The 12,941-nt window shown below is 44.5% G+C and overlaps 1 protein-coding gene across 1 annotated transcript in view; it reads left to right on the forward strand.

The window, feature by feature from the left end:
- FREM3 (FRAS1 related extracellular matrix 3) overlaps positions 1-11,301 on the forward strand; it is a 69,944-nt gene extending 58,643 nt beyond the window's left edge. The window contains exons 16-25 of the mRNA XM_009328861.1: positions 1,030-1,161; positions 2,040-2,371; positions 3,835-4,027; positions 4,798-4,902; positions 5,158-5,285; positions 6,221-6,355; positions 8,384-8,510; positions 9,583-9,770; positions 9,858-10,004; positions 10,771-11,301. Of these exons, the coding sequence (XP_009327136.1) occupies positions 1,030-1,161; positions 2,040-2,371; positions 3,835-4,027; positions 4,798-4,902; positions 5,158-5,285; positions 6,221-6,355; positions 8,384-8,510; positions 9,583-9,770; positions 9,858-10,004; positions 10,771-11,301 (2,018 nt within the window). The remainder of the gene's footprint in view (positions 1-1,029; positions 1,162-2,039; positions 2,372-3,834; positions 4,028-4,797; positions 4,903-5,157; positions 5,286-6,220; positions 6,356-8,383; positions 8,511-9,582; positions 9,771-9,857; positions 10,005-10,770) is intronic.
- The last annotated feature ends 1,640 nt before the right edge of the window (positions 11,302-12,941 follow it).

Consider the following 12,941-nt stretch of genomic DNA (forward strand, 5'->3'; position numbering starts at 1 on the left):
TCAGTCCTTCTGCTACATGGAGTCCTTCACCTCCATCTCCTCCAGCTGCAGTGCAAAACCCCTGGGTAGGATTGAACTGTGTGGGAAGAACTGAAAAAGTTTTGTGTTACCAGGGTATTAGTGATGGTCCTGTTGTAGTGGCAGCGGCCTGTCAACAAAACAAGACAAGGCTTGTGGATAGAGGAAGTATTTTTTGTTAAGATCACAAGTTGGGAAAGGAAGGGAAGCTTTTGGGCATGTAATCGGGTCTGAAATCCATCAAGGTTTTAGGCAGTTGTGTTCATGCTCAGTGGCTGAAAAGTAGCTCCCTTGAGACTTTCCATCGTTAGGAAGTTAGGTAGTAGCCTGTGACGTTTTCAAGGTTCCCTGAGGCTCCTAAGTGTTAGATTTATAGGTCTAAAGCGGCCATTATGCACCATAGCTCCTCTGTGGATTTACCGCTATGCTCCTAAAGTGCCGGTTCTTTGTGTAATTGAATCAGAAATGATCTTTGCCTCAGTCATACACAGAAAAAGAAAGAACCTGAAATACCTCTCTGGTGTGAGTGGTGGACCCTGCAGAACGGCACAAACTGCCCGTATGTGGTTTAGTTACCTCTTGTCTGTAAGATGTTGGCTTCCCTCAGGCAGCCTGGTTTTTGTGGCAAGAGCTCAGGTGTGGTTGTGAACCGTGCTGCCCTTCACCTCAGTAAGTGATGGCTGCCAAGGTAAATGCTGATGTAAAGTTGCCGTCTCCCCATTTCTAAGGAGGAAGAACAAATCCTTACCAGGAAGAGGTCAGGTTCCTCAGCCGCTGCTGGGCATTGAAGGGTTTCCATACTTCTGCCCTTGCCTTTCCGGAAAAGCACTTCTCGGCCCTAGGAGTTAGACCAGGCAGCATGGGCAGAGCTGTGAGGAATTCCCTAATTAGCATGTCGATGTTTCTACATTTTTCTCACCTAGCTCTGTGGACAGACGTCTCCAAGCTGCTTAACACAGATACGACACAGTTTAGCAGGCGTCTCACAACCTGTCTTTCCCCTTCGCTCAGGTCTTTGCCAACCTCGCATCCCAGGAACAGTAGGAGCAGAACCTTTCTCAGCTAAAATTCGCTACACGGGTCCAGATGATCCTGACCATCGCAATCTGATCCGACTAACAGTCACAATGCCCCATATGGATGGTAAGCATCAAGTGGTGAGAGTTAATTAACATACGCTGCATTGGACTCTTCCTGTCCCACAGGTTTGTCTCCTCAGTTGTTTGCTGCATTATGGCAGAACCATGAATAATCCGTGTTTAATGAACAACCTGCCAATTGCAAGGTTAATGTATGGATGAAACACTGGGCATCCTTAGAATCATAGAATCATAGAATCATTAAGGTTGGAAGAGACCTCCAAGATCATCGAGTCCAACCGTCAACCCAACACCACCATGCCCACTAAACCATGTCCCTAAGCGCCTCATCTACCCGTCTTTTAAATACTTCCAGGGATGGTGACTCAACCACTTCCCTGGGCAGCCTGTTCCAATGTTTAACTACTCTTTCAGTAAAGAAATTTTTCCTCACATCCAATCTAAACCTCCCCTGGCGCAACTTGAGGCCATTTCCTCTCGTCCTTTCGCCAGTTACTTGGGAGAAGAGACCGACACCCACCTCGCTACAGCCTCCTTTCAGGTAGTTGTAGAGAGCGATGAGGTCTCCCCTCAGCCTCCTTTTCCCCAGGCTAAACAACCCCAGCTCCCTCAGCCGCTCCTCATAAGACTTGTTCTCCAGACCCCTCACCAGCCTCGTTGCCCTTCTCTGGACACGTTCCAACATCTCAACATCCTTCTTGTAGTGAGGGGCCCAAAACTGAACACAGTATTCGAGGTGCGGCCGCACCAGTGCCGAGTACAGGGGCACTATCACTTCCCTGCTCCTGCTGGCCACACTATTTCTGATCCTTAGCTCCTATGTTTCCAGATTCCAGCTCTAAAAATGTGTTCACAAGTATTCAAATGAATACTTCATTTCCATTCAGGATGTTAATGGGTCATGTGACATTTATGTTTTAGGAATGCTGCCAGTTATCTCCACGCGCCCCTTATCCAACTTTGAGCTAACGCTTAGCCCGGATGGCGCTCGTGTGGGACACCACAAGTGCTCCAACCTACTGGACTATAATGAGATCCAGACCAAACATGGGTTTATTACAGAGGAAACTAAGAACCCCAAAGTGATTGGAGAAACGTCACCTTACCAGTACAGCAGTGCTCTGCGGTCTGCCAAAACCTTGCGTTTCTACCAGAACCTCAACCTCGAGGCTTGCCTTTGGGAGTTCAACAGTTACTACAATATGTCTGAGCTGCTGACGGACTGCAGTGGCTCCATTGGCACAAATGGGCAGGTACGTGGCACTGAAGCGCCTTCCTCTCTCAACAGGAGGCTTTGGAAGCACAAGTCCAATAGAAAGTTTTACTAAGGATTGCGTGAGAAAGGATTTAGTCGCTATGCAGGCAGTTTGATACGTGATCCCTTAGCACAAATGTTTTTTGAAGTACAGATTTGTTTCTTTGCACTGTATTTCTGTGCACAGGCATGATTCATCTTCCCGGTAGTTCAGCACAGCTTAATGCATTGCTGTTGCTCCTAGTCTGGATTTTAGAAACTCTGCTTTTTTGACTCAAAGAGCTTTTCCAGGCTGTGTATTGTGCTATCACCCGAAGCCCGTGTAGCAGAATATTCAAAGAGGAGGCTACAATTTTATTGCCTTATAGAAGTAAACCATACGTGTAAAGTATGTTATTGACACTGGATGTGTGTTCTAAGGCTACATAAAAAAATGCTTTTTCACAAAAAGCCCAAAACACTTCTTTATTTAGAAGCTCTAATTTAGGTTTACGGTGTTTGGGCTTTAGGCAGAGCTGTCAAGTAGGTGAGATGTTATAAACGGAAGCTTGGTTGATAAGGAACAAAAACACACGTAATTTTCCTGAGTAAAACAGGCCATCATTTCAGGTCTTTGATACGAATTACATCAACATGGATCACAGAGCAGGCATGGTGGCTCCTCTGTGCAGTGTCTGACAGCACATTGCATTTACTTGGAAAATAACCCAATGCACACGTGCCCTACAGCAATTGCACTTACATTAGAGGAAATTCCAGGGGGCTGTAGAGCCTCTGTGCTGACTTCACCTTGAATCAGCCTTGGCTCAGCAGCTTGGTGCTTTCCCATTCCGTAGGTGCTCAACTGTTACCTTCTCAATTGATGCTCAGTGGCCAAAGAAGATTTATTTACTAATTATCTGCTTGGCCACCCATTCTGGTTGCTTGTTAGTTGCTTGGTAGAGAAAGACCTTCTTAACTCAGACCATAGTTTTAAATACCGTAGTTTTAAATTGCAGTGTTTCAGGGTGCCATAATCCATAGAGTTCAATCTATTGTAAAGGTAGGTGTTACTTACAGGACTCATTTCTAAATTTGTGTTTGATTTTGGAATGCCTAAGGAATCTGGTGGTTCTCATCTGGAATTTTAATTTAGGCCACCTTCAATTTCTATGGAGTTTGTTTTGAAGGCTTTTTTTTTTTTTCCTTAATTCCAAGGTAAAACAAAATCTTAGATGGTCCTTATTTTGGAGAGGTGCAAACCCTGTTATGTTAAATTGGCAAAGAGTAGAGGACACTGTGAAGGTGAGGTGATTTGCAGGACCTGAAATAATAGCAATGTCAGTAACAGATGTAAAATGTTTCTGTGCAGTTTTTTTCGCTTAGGTTTAAACAGTGCAGTTCATGAGAATGCAAGGTTGGCAGTGAAAGTAATTTTTTTTCAGCTTGCACGCAGTAACCCGGCAGCTCAATGTTTTTCAGGTCTTAAATCTGGTGCAGTCGTATGTTACTCTGCGGGTGCCTCTCTATGTCTCCTATGTCTTCCACTCCCCTGCTGCCGTTGGTGGCTGGCAACATTTTGATTTGCAGTCTGAACTGAGACTCACCTTTGTGTACGACACGGCTATCCTGTGGAAAGATGGGATAGGCAGCCCTCCTGAATCAGATCTCCAAGGTGAGCTGTTTCAGATGCCGTCATTTCTAAACTCCATCCTATTCAACGTTCTGATGATGGGAGACGTGTGGTCAATAACACGATGCTTTTTAGCCTTGAGAATCTCAAAAGCAGTAGCAGCACGCTGACTCCCTCAGTTAAAACACCCACCCAAAGAACAATTATGTAATTATGTTTGGTTTGTAATGCCGTATGTTACTAAACTAGATGTTTTGAAGCTTCCCTCAATTGCATGCTGCTTTTCGTCCATAAAAAATGAGATAAATTAGTGCACAGACCAACTCTAAAGCAGACATTCTTATGGAGAGAGAGACTCCAGTGCTGAAATGGTGCACAGTTAGTTACAGGGCAACGGAAGTACTTACACAGGGGAAGTGCCTGCAAAGGGGACGTTACTGCAGTGAGCAGCCTTGGTGTCCGTGTGACAAAAAGTCCCAGACCCCTTCTTTCTCCTGCCTGCACTCTGTTATATCAGCATCTGTGGATATACTGCAGGTGAGTCTGGTCTTATGTCAGCAAAAGGGAGGAAAAAAAATCTGCCTTAATGGATCGAACCATTGGCAGGTGTAAATGAGAGCATTCTTCTGAAGTTGGTGGGTTTGGAGATCTGTCTCAAAACGATCAGTGTGACAGGGTTTAACATCTGTGAAGAGCACCAGGGTTTGGGTAAAGTGTTTCAGATCTCCAGATGCAGAAAATATATGAAGAGCCTTCCTTTAAAATGCATTTGGGAAACGTTAGTGGTAAAATGATCAGCTTTTCCTCCCTAGGCTCCCTCTATCCCATCAGTATGCGGATCAATGATGAAGGGCGACTAGTGGTGAACTTCCGAACAGAGATTCGTTTCCGGGGCCAGCTGGTGATGTCCCACCCAGGTGCGTACCCAGCCTGTCCACCTGTGCTAGCCAGCGTATCTGTAGTGCTGTCTACCTGGCAGAGGAGAAAGATATCACAGTAAAGGGTCTGTCTCAGTGTAGAAGGGGAGTAAATAACTGAGGCGCTTTGTTTTCTGAGGTGTAAGTTAATTTCTTTCCATTCTCTTGCTTCTTTGCTTTTGTGTGCTGATTTTATACCATGCCAGGCATCAGTATTAATTATGGCAAATTATAATTTGCTTTTTATTCTTTCAGGAACATCTCTGGCATCAATGGTGATGTCTGCTGACCACCCTGGCCTCACGTTTACACTCAGTCTGTTACGAAGCGAGCCGACCTTCCACCAGCCCGTGCAGCAGTGGAGTTTTATCTCTGACTTTGCTGTGAGTTTGCGTTCAGACTTGAATTTAGGGAAGCAAAGGGAATGTCAGTTTTTAACACACTTTCCATGCAGTCGTCAGCACTATAAGATCAGTAAGCATCGACTCATTTGGATGCGGTCACGTATTTTCATTACATAATGAAGAGTCAGAAGTCCCTGGTGTCCCTGGAGCTTGAGTCCAGAGGTCTGAACCCGTGCTCCCGCTAGCGCTAGACGGCACCATTCATTGAGCAGGCCAGTGCTGGAGCTGTGGCCTCTCTTGAAGAATTTGCCTTAACGTTATCTCCCTCGGCATTGCCGGAAACCGGTGATCCAGGAGTTGCTGCTGCTGTTATGAGAAGCTGGGTTTTTTCCTACATGTGGCAAAACTGCTGAGCTTCTGCTGAGCTCAGGAGTCAGTGAGAACTACTGCGGCCCCACAGCCTGTGCCTCTAATAGGGCAGAAGGAAGAGGCTTGCTTAAAAGTGCCTTGCTTCTGTGAGAGGGGGACAGCCTGGTTACTCAGCTCTTGCTGAGCTGGCAGGAAAGGAGCCATTGCATTCACTAAAAATCCAGCCAAAATCATCTTCTCTTCAGAGAGATGTAGTATGTTGGATTTGGACATTGACATGTTTGATTCCCACCACCACCGCGGCAAGGTCAGTCCCTCAAAGGCCTGATAGCAGGTATTCTGTATTAGTCCTCGTTTTACAGAGAAGTAGAGGAGAGACAGCATGTGTCGGTGCCTTGCCTACGCTGCTGAAGTGCGCTGGCGGTGCTGGTGCGCACGCTTCCTGCATGAGGTAGAGCACCATGACCGTAAACAGCAACGTCCAAGTTTGTGAAAGTGTTCAGGATGCTGCTGGGAATTCAGCTTGGCCTCAGGGGCAATGTGAGCTGAAAAAGTGATTGTTCAGAGACTGTGGAGAAATGCTCATTTCTCTAATCTTTTCGCAGGTACGAGATTACTCGGGTACTTACACTGTGAAATTCATCCCTTGCACTGCTGCGCCCGGTCAGCAATATGCCCTTCCTGTCACCTGCAACCCACGGGACCCAATTGCGTTTGATATGGACATCAGGTTCCAACAGGTACGCCATTGTACTTAGGACTTACACGTTTTTCCGTGAAGCCTCATGGGCAAAACCAGCAAAAAGCAAATTCAGGCTGAAAGGCAGGTGTTCTGTAACCACCGAAAGAGATGTTCTGGCATAGGCCATCCAGTACCAGTTGTCACGAGAAAATCATGGAGTATTTCAGATGGCTTCAGAAGCCCAAAAAAAGTGCTTGTAGATTGCTCTAGATCTCATCTTCTCAGGTGAGATAAAATCAAACTAACTTAATTTTTTTCCAGTAATTAAAATCTTATTTTTTCATTTATTTACCTCGTAGGCCAGCCTATTCCCAGCTACTTTGCTGCTTCTTTTCAGGAAGGCGAGGGCTGAAGCGGGAAGGAATTTTAGTTCTAAGTGAGATTGGTTTCAAAAATAACTTGTGGTCCTGAGGTTGATTTTTAAAACTGTAATAGAATTGTATCAAGAGGGTCTTTTTCTCAAGCAGTGGGAAACACTTCATTCAGAGTTAGTGTGGCTTTGTGACAATTTTCCTGTATATATTAAAGCAAAAAAAAAAAAAACCCAAAAAAGGCAGTGCACCGCGTAGCGGTAACTTACTATCGTAGACTGTTACAAAGACCAGATTTTCTGTTGCAGTTAGCTTGAGGAATGACTTGAATAGCATTTGGAGACCAAGGGCTCTGAATCTGAGACTTAACTTCCAGTGAACATACCAGACTTTTTAAAACCTCGTAGTATAACATTGCGTCCTTCAGTCAGTACATTAAAAAATGACCTGATTTCCCCTCCCCGCCCCAGAAGTACTGGATACCTCGGAGGCCTTGTCAGTGTCAGTCAGAGCCGTCCAGCCCTTTTGACCGTTAGAGCTGCTCTTTAGCCTTCTGCTTCGTTATCCAGTTGCACGGCGTGTGTGGCAAGTGTGGAGACAACTGTATTACATGCAAATTAACTCAATGTCTCAGTCTTGTTTGCTCAAACAATCGGTGTTGAATTTAAGATACGGCTTCAGCAATAGTCTGTGAGGCAGGACGTGAATGCTACACAGGAGGAGGAAAATGATTTGATGAGGAAGGAAATAACTGGAGTTGTGGTGGCATTTGCATATTAAGTTAATTTTGCACTTCTGTGTATATAATCACACCCTTATGCCACTTACCCCTAGATGCTGGGTTTATTGTGGTCAACAAGATTAAACAGTGGCGTGAGACAGTTTAGTTCTCTAGCTTATTTCTGTGTTGGAGAGCCGTTCGCCTTCCGTTCCTCTCCACGTCTCCCTGCCGTTACACTTGCGGTGGGTCTCGCAGCACTCCGGGGTGCCGGAGTCACAGGGCAGGCACAGGCCCGGTGCCCGGTGCCAGCTTCCTCCAGCCAAGTGCACTGGGCCCTGTTGGGCTCCTGCCGCCATGAGGTGTTTGTGGTGGGGAGGGCAGAAAGGTGGTGACCGGGAGCGACCTGCCATTGCACCAGAGGAGTTAACCTGCCTGCAGGGCAACTCCCGTGTCGTCTCCAGGCGTGGGCCATTGGCCAGGTTACTTTTCTTGGGTAAATTGCGGGCAGCTCCTCGGTCGCAAGCGGAACGTGCTCAGTGCAGCTGGGGGTGAGCAGGGGCAGACGAGGTTTCCCAGCCTGCGCTCGCGGATTGTTGTTTAGAGTAGGGGAAATGAGTTGGTGTTGAGCTGGGTTCTGGTCCCGATCTAGTTTTATTGGCCTCTTGCCCGCAGCCCTGTTCTCCCAGTAACTTTGGCAAGTGTCGCTGAAAAGACACATTGCTGTCCTGTATCTGAGGAAACAGATACCTTTTGCTGTTTTACTCGGCAACGTTGAAATAAAGCACGACAACTGTGTTTTTTAATGGGTCATGATGAGAAGCACAACAGGAGGTTTGTGTATGTCTGTATGTTTGTAGGAGGGATTCTTACAAATGCTGTGTACTGCTGAAAGGTTTGATCAGCACATCACTACTATGGCAATGGTGTACAATGATCGTTGTAAAGCTACAACCAAGGCATTTTTTCGATCATTTAATTTCATTTTTCCCCGCAGGTCAGTGACCCAGTGGCAGCAGAGTTCAGTCTGAATACTCAAATGTTTCTGTTGTCCAAAAAGGAGCTTTGGATATCTGATGGATCAATGGGATTTGGAGAAGGAGCTGATGTAGCGTTTACCAAAGGTAAAAAGTCAATTGTACATTCAGCATATTATGAAAGCTAAAACAGAACCACTTTTAACAAGAGCTGAGTATGTATTTTACTAGTTTTATAACCCCTACATGGTCTGTGTATTTCCAGTGCAGAAAAGTAAAATACAGAAGCACTAAAATATAATGTAATTCAGTGTAATTGAAACAGGCTTTGGTTCTGTTTATGGGCTCTGAGAGGAAAAGCATTCCAAAGGTAGGTGCAGAATTTAGGTGCATGTATCTGAAACTGGAGTTCTGAAAACTCTTGCTCAGTTACTGCGTAATCACGTATTCCCCTCACTCTGGTTGTTTTGCTTTGAAGCTGCCCACACTAGAACTTTTTGCCCCATTTTGTGGGGGCTAAGTAATTTCAGTGCTTAGGTTATTCTAGTCAGAAGTGCAGGAATTGAATACTTGTACACCTGAGGCTCCTTGACCTGGTCATGCAGCTGTTCTCAATTGCAGACTGGATGCACAATCACTGCAGCTGCCGTTGACTTTTAATTAGACATATTATCTTCAGCCAAGCTGCTCAGACTCATTCTTGATTTTTTCTTTTCACTTCTGGCCCAGGGCAGGTGCTCTCACACACTGTACTCACTCGCTGACTGGATATCAGGTTCCAGGAGAACTCCTGGTAATGGCAGTATTGGACCAGAAGTAATTTTGGGTTTAATTGGTCCCTTATTTGAGTTATCAGTCTGAAACCCAAATGTCCTGTTAAGAACTTTATTTTGCTTGATATAATGCTGTCAGGTTGGATAGTTTCTTATACCTGAATATGGGTTGCCCTCTAGTGAAGAGAAGGGAAAAGCTTGCTTAAAAAAGAGCTGCACTGTAGGAACTACACGTCAGGACGAATTGTAAGAGAAAATAAGACTAAAGCCCATGGTAAATGAGCAGTAACAGCCATAGAACATACTGTCTTCACGTGCAAAAGGAAATGCACTTAAAGCTCGAGAATTCCTGCCCTGGGAATTTTTAACAGTGGTTTGGTAATAACTTGATTTAAGAATTTTAAATCGAGTGCTATAATGTAAAATGTATTAATCTGCTTTACTAGGATCTGAAATCTATGGCCGAGTGATGGTGGATCCAGTTCAGAATCTTGGTGACTCCTTCAGCTGCAACATCGAGAAGGTGTTCCTTTGCACTGGTGCCGATGGGTACGTGCCCAAGTACAGCCCAGACAATCAGGAATACGGATGCCTGGCTGACTCACCCTCCCTCTTGTACAGATTCAAGATCCTGGTACGTAAACAAAGAGTTATGGTAGCATGCATTTTTAGATCCCTGATTTCTATGTGAATCTGGAAATACTACACTTACTTCCTTTAGGATAAAGCTCAACCTGAGACACAAGCAAGAGCCTTTGGAAACCTGGAGTTTCATGCTATGTTAGCAGCTGATCATGCCGATGCTTTTCCTCTAGTGAAACAGTCTGGTTCTGATGGTTTCAGCCTGTCATCTGCTCCACTCTTCCAGGTAAGTTGTCTGATAAGTGTATCACAGAAATTCTTTCGTGCTAAAGGACGACTGAGGTGGAGACCAGAGCATGCAAGTCATCATGGGCACTATGTTAAGTCAGCGGCAGACATCAGCAACACGTTTACTTTGTTCCCTCTCCCTAACAGTGTAGGAACAATGACAGCGTTACTTTGTAACACTGAGCTACCTGTCTGCAGCCTTGCTGTTACTGCGGACATGTACACCTGTGACTGGGAGCAGAAGTCGCTGGTTTAGCTTACCATGGAGGCCTTTTTCCATAGGAGAAAACTGAGAAATTAGACTTTATTTTCTTGCAACTGGGAAAAAAAAAAGGTAATTGGTTTGTATACAATATGAAATAAAAAAAAAGAGAACTATGCATCCTGCTTTAAGTCAAATTAAATCAAATTCCTGAAGTCTTTTTGTGGTCTCCTGAAGGGGGGTGGTTCTTGCCTAAATTAAGACTAGTGTTCTGTAAGGTAAATGCAGTAGCCTTTCTGCATTAACACTAGAAAGAAGTAGGTGCGCTCAGAACACAGTTTATCTGACCTACTTCAGCAGTCTGCATTAAGAAAAGATTAATTCTATCTCCAAGTGCCTATTTCTGCTGTTGACTTTTAATTAGACATATTTGACAGCAAACTTGGGACATCTGTCTGGATGAATCTGATGCTTGGTGTTTTCCAGTCTGCAGTAAATGTGCATGGGGGGGCTTGTTCTGGTTTGTTGGGGTTTTATGTGTTTGTTTGGGTTTCTTTTTAAGGTGGCAGCTGGCCGAGAATGGTACATTCACACTATTTACACGGTCCGATCGAAGGAAAATGCACACAGGCACAATGGCAAAAGAAGTCTTGACTACCACCACGTGTTGTCCTCTGCTAAAGGAAGAGTTGGCACCACAGCCTTTAAACGCAGCAGAAGAGCCAACCCAGATGCCCCGGTCTTCATGCAAGACATCGGAGCAGATAAAAACAGGGGCACGAATATTCAGCATATTGCACTTGACCGTTCTGACAAAGGTGTTATCATCCAGAAAGACGTGGTCCCAGCTGGCGCGCCGCATCACAGGCCAGTTCTGGAAATCACAAGCAGGGACTCTGAAAACAGTATCGTACCCGTTACTGGAGGCTTGACAGGACTGCTGTTTCTGACCTGCACTGTGGTCGTAACTCTTTTTTTGCTGAAGCAGAGGAAACAGCCTTCTGCTGGGAAAAGCAAAGCGCCCATCAGCCACTCCAGCAGCAGTGACACTGTGACCACACGACACAGCAGCAGTGACAGCTCAGAAGTCTAGCCAATTTCTTGGGTGCTTGTCTTTTAACATGTCATTTCACCAAAAAAAGCAGACTCTCAAATCTAGCTCTTGGCTGACTCCTTTGCACAGACAAGTTGCTGCTCCAGTTCGAATGCTGGTCTGATTATTTGTAATGGGCCACTGTTTCTGACAGGGTTGGTGTACTAGGTTCGTGTGTGAGTGACTGACTGACTGACTGACAGAATTCAAACTAGTACTCCATGAATGGGAGTTGATGCTTTTTTTTTTTTTTAAACCTAGTTTTTCTTTTATGTTTTGAATATATGCACCTGTAAACGTGCCTTATGTCCACCATGAGAGGCTGGTGCTTAGGATGCTGGTTTTGATTACATGTACAGTATCTAGCTTTCATATAACTGGTTTTGTTTTTTGGGGTTTTTTTTTGTTGTTGTGTTTTTTAAATGATTATTGGTGGGGCAGGAAGAAGGTAGTAGTATTAGAATGGAAGCTAAGTAGATGATAGTGTTCTTTTAAATGAGTGATAGCAACAGTTTTGTCTCAGATTTTAATGAGGACCTCAGACATAGGGACAGCGGTGGGAGACTCACACAGGTAAGGCTGTAATTACCATTATGTGTCGTCGATGAGAATTAGAACTATGTTGTAAAGCCACTCTACAAAAATAGTATGTTAATGCTTATGCGCTGGCATTAAGTGCTTTCAAACATCCTCAAACAGGTTCTAGTACTTCACAACAACACTAATGGCCGCTTTCCCGTGTTGTACAATAATTGCCTATCTTCCTTTGCTTGATACAGACATCATAGCATCAAAATATAGGCGAATACTTCTAAAAGGTAGCTTATTTTGCCAGCTGGCACTGGGGGAACACACTTGTATCATCTAGAGCAAATACTTTCCTTCATTTTTTTACTTCTACTTGAAAGAAAATGGGTTTTCTAGAACTAGTAGGATGCCATTTGGGAGATGAAGGTTTAGCTCCTTTCGCTTTCTGCATACTGGCACTTGAGAATTGTTAGCACAAATGAAGTGCTGCTCAGCTATTTAATAAATCTTTCCCTTCTGCTTCCTCTGAAGGTTTTTATTTAGGCTAGGTTGTACACAAGTGATCTGGCTTGTTGTGTTTGGGGTTTTTGACGGTTTGGGGGTTTTTTTGTGAAAAGGGATGCTTTGCAAAGGGATGCTTTTAAAGGAAGGCTTCAGCATCGCAGCATTTTTGTTTAGGGTACGCTAAGTGGAAGCAGTTAGATTGATGTCTTCTAGGGCTGCCATGACAATTCAACTTGTAAAGTGTTGTAGATTGGCTCTTAACTAACTCTGCTGTACATACCAAGTTCTTTTGCCTTTTGAAGAGCAAAGTATGTTACTCAACCTGTTTTCAGCTGGTGTCTGCACATCAGTCACCTGCAAATAGAAACTCATTTAATGTACCAGTAAGAACTGTACTGCTGTCCATGAAATCTATGTGTGTGAATTCTCAGCTTTTTCTAAAGTCTCGTTTTGCTTAAGGGCTTAAGCTCCAAAAAGCTGATTTTTTCTAGGGATGCATTTCTCCCTGTTTACACAACACTGATGCCTTTTGATATGTGTTCTTAAAAGGGCCAAAACTGAGCAAAGATTACTCAATGCAAACTGAGCATTTGTTCTGTTTTTTTTCC

The sequence above is a fragment of the Pygoscelis adeliae genome, unplaced genomic scaffold (genome assembly GCF_000699105.1).
Source record: "Pygoscelis adeliae isolate BGI_AS28 unplaced genomic scaffold, ASM69910v1 Scaffold66, whole genome shotgun sequence".
Taxonomy (NCBI): domain Eukaryota; kingdom Metazoa; phylum Chordata; class Aves; order Sphenisciformes; family Spheniscidae; genus Pygoscelis; species Pygoscelis adeliae.